Source organism: Astyanax mexicanus, chromosome 7 (genome assembly GCF_023375975.1).
Source record: "Astyanax mexicanus isolate ESR-SI-001 chromosome 7, AstMex3_surface, whole genome shotgun sequence".
NCBI classification, from domain to species: Eukaryota; Metazoa; Chordata; class Actinopteri; order Characiformes; family Acestrorhamphidae; genus Astyanax; species Astyanax mexicanus.
Window position 1 is genome coordinate 5,340,850 of NC_064414.1, and position 6,163 is coordinate 5,347,012.

General features: G+C 36.4%; 1 protein-coding gene across 1 annotated transcript; it reads right to left on the reverse strand.

The window, feature by feature from the left end:
- Positions 1-106: 106 nt before the first annotated feature.
- On the reverse strand, positions 107-5,795 carry si:ch1073-126c3.2 (uncharacterized protein LOC555816 homolog). Its single transcript, XM_007260210.4, has 6 exons — positions 5,621-5,795; positions 5,316-5,401; positions 4,283-4,397; positions 4,065-4,177; positions 2,259-2,373; positions 107-623 (listed from the first exon to the last, which is right to left on the reverse strand). The coding sequence occupies exons 1-6, from the start codon at positions 5,667-5,669 to the stop codon at positions 448-450; spliced, it is 654 nt and encodes a 217-aa protein (XP_007260272.3). The 5' UTR covers positions 5,670-5,795; the 3' UTR covers positions 107-447.
- Positions 5,796-6,163: the final 368 nt, after the last annotated feature.

Below are 6,163 nucleotides of genomic sequence, written 5' to 3' on the forward strand. Positions count from 1 at the left end.
GTATCACTGTCAGTCTGAAAACTATGCACTCTGCTAATTCATACTGGATTTAAGTCACTCGTCATTTATTACTGTCACACAAAAAAATCTACTCACACACAGTAGATTCATACTGGATTGAAATAACTCCACATTTATTAAAGTCAGAATGTTAAAATCCACACACATAGCAGATTCATACTGGATTAAAATCACTCTACCTTTATTAAAGTCAGACTGTTAAAATCTGCATAAACAGTAGATTCATACTGGATTTAAATCATTGACACTACAGTATCACTGTCAGTCTGAAAACTATGAACTCTGCTAATTCATACTGAATTAAAATCACCCCGCCTTTATTAATGTCACACTGTTAAAAACTCAATAATTCAGATTCATTCATCAACAACAATTTGAAATATATTCTAGTACAGGTAATCCAGCCCTGTTCTAGCAGTGCTTATTTCATCCACAGAGGAGACAGCTATGTGTGATATTGCCTGTGATGGAGTTATTTCTCAGCTCTGCTATAAAGCTCTGAATGACTGACTCCTCCAGTGCTGGGTCACTCTTGGTCTTCAGGCAGTCCTGGTCTTTAGGGAAATAGGCTGAAGCAGCTCCTGATATCTGGAGGTTGGATTCTGCAGGATGAAACAGAGAGAAAGGAACACTTGCAAAACCACTGCAGTATTTTTAGTCTTTTTTTTAAAAGCAACACCAGTGAAAGTAATGAACATTTTAGCAAAAACTCTGGTAAATACTGAGAAAGAGGTGTTACTTAAAATAATGTAAAATATAAACAATATTCTGGTTTGTTTAAAACTTGTTTTTCTGTTCTATGTTTCTATGTTTTTCTTCGTAGTTTGGATGACTTTAGTATTAATTTAAAATGCACAAAAATTTAAATAATGAAAAATCTGGTGTGTCCAAACTCCGGTATTAAACATTTTAATGGTATGGAACCCAGATATGGTCTTTGCTGTCAGCGTTTATCCTGTTAGCTAACACTATCTGTCTGTGCTGTTAGCAGTTAGCTTGTTTGCTAACGTTACTGGTGTGTGTTGTCGTGTTAGCGGTCACACTTATTTAATGTTATCAGCCTGTGTTGTGGTGTTAGCATTCAGACTGTTAGCTAACACTATCGGTCTGTGCTGTGCTGTTAGTGATTTGCCTGTTAGCCAACACTATCTGTCTGTGCTGTTAGTGATTTGCCTGTTAGCTAATGCTATCAGTCTGTGCTGTGCTGTTAGCAGTTAGCCTGTTCGCTAATGTTATTGGTCTGTGTTGTGATGTTAGCAATTAATCTGTTAGCTAACGCTATCGGTCTGTGTTGTGCTGTTAGCACTTAGCCTGTTTGCTAATGTTATTGGTCTGTGTTGTGGTGTTAGCGATTAAAGTGTTAGCTAACGCTATTGGTCTGTGCTGTGCTGTTAGTGATTTGCCTGTTAGCTAATGCTATCAGTCTGTGCTGTGCTGTTAGTAGTTAGCCTGTTTGCTAATGTTATCGGTCTGTGTTGTGATGTTAGCGATTAATCTGTTAGCTAACGCTATCGGTCTGTGCTGTGCTGTTAGCAGTTAGCCTGTTCGCTAATGTTATTGGTCTGTGCTGTGCTGTTAGCAGTTAGTCTGTTTGCTAATGTTATTGGTCTGTGTTGTGATGTTAGCAATTAATCTGTTAGCTAACGCTATCGGTCTGTGCTGTGCTGTTAGCAGTTAGTCTGTTTGCTAATGTTATTGGTCTGTGTTGTGATGTTAGCAATTAATCTGTTAGCTAATGCTATCGGTCTGTGCTGTGCTGTTAGTGATTTGCCTGTTAGCTAACGCTATCAGTCTGTGCTGTGCTGTTAGCAGTTAGTCTGTTTGCTAATGTTATTGGTCTGTGTTGTGATGTTAGCAATTAATCTGTTAGCTAATGCTATTGGTCTGTGCTGTGCTGTTAGTGATTTGCCTGTTAGCTAACGCTATCAGTCTGTGCTGTGCTGTTAGCAGTTAGCTTGTTCCCTAATGTTATTGGTCTGTGCTGTGCTGTTAGCAGTTAGCCTGTTCGCTAATGTTATTGGTTTGTGTTGTGGTGTTAGTGTTGTCTATGAAATGATGTTTTAAAAATCATATGGTCATGAAAATTTGCCTTAAAGGCATGGAAAAGTCATATAAAAAGTCTAGTTCAGTGGATACCGCCCAACCCTAGTCAACACTTCCTCCTTAAGACCGGAATCTCCTGTAGGAGAGGAGTGGAGTAGAGTGGAGTGAACTGAAATGTCCAGGAAGGCACTTACTGTTACACACAGCCAGCTTGTTCCCGCCCACATACTGTGTTGTCCATTTGCTGTTAGTAGCAGCGCTGCACTCCTCATACACCCTCGATCTCCTCAGAAAGGAGAAGTCCTGACCCTGAGGGAGGAGATGAAGTAATACCTGAGAGACACTCACAGATCGGATGGGGTGTAGTGTTTTATCTTTTAGCACTTTGTCTACAGTTAACAAAAAAAAATAAAAATAAGTAGTATTTGCAGCTGGAATGTATTGTATATTTGATTTATTATTTAGATATTCATTTGATTCATTATTTATTTATTTATTTATTTGTTTTGTTCTAAACCACAACTAGCTCTAACACGGATCCTTAACCCAGAACCTTAATAATAATTCTAGATCTAGTTCTGATTCAAAACTATGTTATAAACTATAAATGTCTGTTAGAAACTAGGGGTGTATTGATGTATTGCACAAGCAGTGCATTTAAAAATAGGATTTATAAAAAAATAAATAAAAAAAACTGCACAAAAAGGTATACATAGTCATGTTGTTGACTGTCTGGTGGAAACATGTATCTTCAAAACAACTTAGCAACTTAAAAATATAAATATACAAAGAGTCATTTAGAGCATTTCTATTGGTCTGTTCATGAAGAAATTTTGAGTTCAAGGACAGTATGTGTGTTCAAATTGTGTATTAAATGACATAAATGGAGATTTCCGCAACCACACACATATGTACATATGAACATCCATGGCAGCGTGACCAATTTAACCCATACAAGCCCAGATCCATTTCTTAATATGGATACCAATTTCAATATTGATTCAGTAAGCAGCTCATTATTTTTTTTATGTAACATAAATAACAACAATTTCATAACTATTAATAACATGTTGTTCTGAAAAATAAGGTCAAAATTAGTTGTATGTTACGTAAGAGTCATTTAGAGCATTTCTATTGGTCTGTTCATGAAGAAATGTTGAGTTTAAGAGACAGTATGTGTGTTCAAGTTGTGCAGTAAACTATAAATCAACAAAAATGGATTTTTTTCTGTGTACAGCAACAATATATGTTACAGTATATTGCCAGAAGTATTTGCTTGACTGAATTTACACAAATATGAACATGAGCTGTTTTGCGAATAAGAATCTCGCTAAAAATCTCTGTCTCTAGATGTACAAACCCCAAAAAAACTTGCAGTTGTAATTGCAGCAAAAGGTGGCTCCTCTAAGTATTTATATATTGGGGTGAATACTTTTGCACGTCACACATTCAGATTTTTATTTGATAAACATTCTAAAAAACATGTCTTTTTGCTTCACCTCACAATTATGTGCCACTTTGTGTTGGTCATGAATACTTTTGCAAGCCACTGTCTGAATTATGATAACCATCTATTTTCATTTCACAGTACAGATAACAATAGTGTACCACGGCAACACCAAACAAAAAGTGACATTTTAGATTTTAGACTTTAAATTTGACTTTTAACCAGTGTTTAGCTTCAGTTCCTTGCTTTCCTAATGAAACTGCAGATAAGTTCATGCTTGAACAATTAACCATAATTACCAGGTAATCTTTACATTGGATAATATTACATTACTAGGAAAACACATTATTAGGAATAGTATATTATTGAAATGAAACCTAAAAACTACTGGATTTAGTGGTGATACACCACTGCTGTACACTAGTCTAGTCCACATGAGGGTGCTGGCGACCCATCGTGTTGAGTGTGGGGCTGTATGTGTGAGAGAACTGCTTCATGCAATTTGTGTGATCTGTGTATAAAAGCTTTATGGTCTTTAATACTGTTTTTGTACCTCGTTGCACATTGGCTTGCAGTAAATCTTCTCTTCTATAGCCACACAGGCCAGTCCTCCTTTACTGTGGACCACTGGGAAAGGGCAGTCCCCAGGCATGGTGTCTTTACACACTGCAGACCAGAGAAACACTGCTGATTATTACTCAGAATAAAGAAAGAAAGACAGGAAGAGAGAGAAAGAGGGTTTTTTAAAATGGGAATAAAATAAAAATTAACCTGCTTTTTGACGTTTCTCTAAAATCTCAGTCAGTCTGCGCAGGCTGTCGAGTAAAGCTGCAGTTTGTCTGTCTGTCCACTGAGCCTCGGGTGACTGCAGGCATTCCTCTGAGGCCTGATATTGTAAAGAAATTTATTTTAAACATTAAAACAATGTAATTTGTTTGGCTATTCATCATATTAATATTAATTAAACTTCAGACTACATAGAAATCATAATTTTTAATTTTTCATTGAAATTTTCATTTTTCATTTTTTATCTCCTGTTATGGCAAGCTCTTTGACAGTGTGCACAATTTAACTTACTGTCACACACTGTCTTGTGATGCTTTATTGTGGGTCGTTAGCTATATTGTATATACAGCTCTAAAAAAATATATAAGAGACCACTTAAAAATGGTGAGTTTCTTCGATTTTACAAAAATTAAACACTTCTGAATGTAATGAAGAGGAAGATGGATCAAACCATGCTGAACTGCTTGAATTTTTCCACCAGGAGTAAAGCAGCATAAAGTTATCCAAAAGCAGTGTGTAAGACTGGTGGAGGAGAACATGCCAAGATGCATGAAAACTGTGATTAAAAAATAGGGTTATTCCATCTAATATTGATTTCTGAGCTCTTAAAGCTATAAAAAGCAAAGTCAGAGAAACTGATTCAGAAACTGAAGTGATTATATATATATATATATATATATATATATATATATATATATATATATATATATATATATATATATATATATATATTGTGTAGTCTTTTTCTATACAACATTTTGAATGGGCTAGGCTTAATCCATGTCTGGGGATGTTTAAGTGTTTTTGGCAACTTAATAATGGTTAATTAACTAATGAAAGATGAAAATGCTATATAAATGGTTATTCACCTTTTACTGAAGTTGTGGGTTAAATATTTATATTCAAACTTAAACCAGTAATAGCTTTTGAAGTTAATGTCCCTATTTTTACAGCAGAAGTGTTTTTATTTTTGCTGTTCTATTGGTTTCAAAGCAAAAATCTGGAGAGAAAGTAGTACCTTTAGCATTTTGGAGAAATGCTCGAAAGACCAGGCAGGGCAGCTGGGTGAACTGGTCTGAGCCTGAGCGCCACCTGAGACGAGCACTTAAGAGAAAACACACACGGCAACAATCGTCCAGTTTTTTTACTAAGTGAAATGCCTTTTAGCAAAGTGTAGCAAACTGAGCCTCTGCGTACCATCTCTACTGGTGTGCACTCAGTTCAGTTTGGGCTTTTGGTCCCATTTTGTTCCTTTGTAAGAATGAAAAGTCACACACTAAAGAATTCAGAAATTCAACTCATTCTTTGTAAAAAAAAACTTACCTAGCATCAAACAAAGCCATTTCAAATGCCCCTGTGCTGTAGAGTCCATGATAGTTGTGGTACTGTAGCGTTCTTCAGTTTTCCACTCTATATGGAGCTCTGTTGACTCGATGTGTGTTGCGTGAAAAAACAAAGTCCTGCACAGAGTGTGCTTTGTTGACCTGATTGCGACACAGACCGTGCCGGGAATCCTGATTTTGCAACAGTAGTTAAAGCGGCAGCCCATATTATTTTGTTTCTAAACTAAAAACAAAAGAAGCATTTCTGAGATGAGGAAGAAGGGATAAAATATTGTGTTTAATGGTACCAGTGTGCTGGAACGACCATCCCTGCTAAGCATAATACAGTATATTCATTCTAAAAACTGGGTTTCGGGTCGTTTTTTTTTTTTGCCAGAGTTCTTTTGACCACTTCACGCGTCTTTACGTACTTATGTCACACATACAGCCTCTAAAAGAGGATCAGGCTCAGTTTTACTGAACATGAGCGGCTGGTGGAGCAATGGAGACTTCAGAAGAGGAAACTCAGAGCTCAGTAGCTCAT

Excerpts from the sequence above, each read along its gene's own strand:
- si:ch1073-126c3.2 (XM_007260210.4), bottom strand. The coding sequence starts at position 5,669 with ATGGACTCTACAGCACAGGGGCATTTGAAATGGCTTTGTTTGATGCTA. Across the intron at positions 4,398-5,315 it reads ATTTCTCCAAAATGCTAAAG|GCCTCAGAGGAATGCCTGCA; the intron begins GTACTACTTTCT and ends TTACAATATCAG. Across the intron at positions 2,374-4,064 it reads GCAAGCCAATGTGCAACGAG|GGTCAGGACTTCTCCTTTCT; the intron begins GTACAAAAACAG and ends CTCCTCCCTCAG.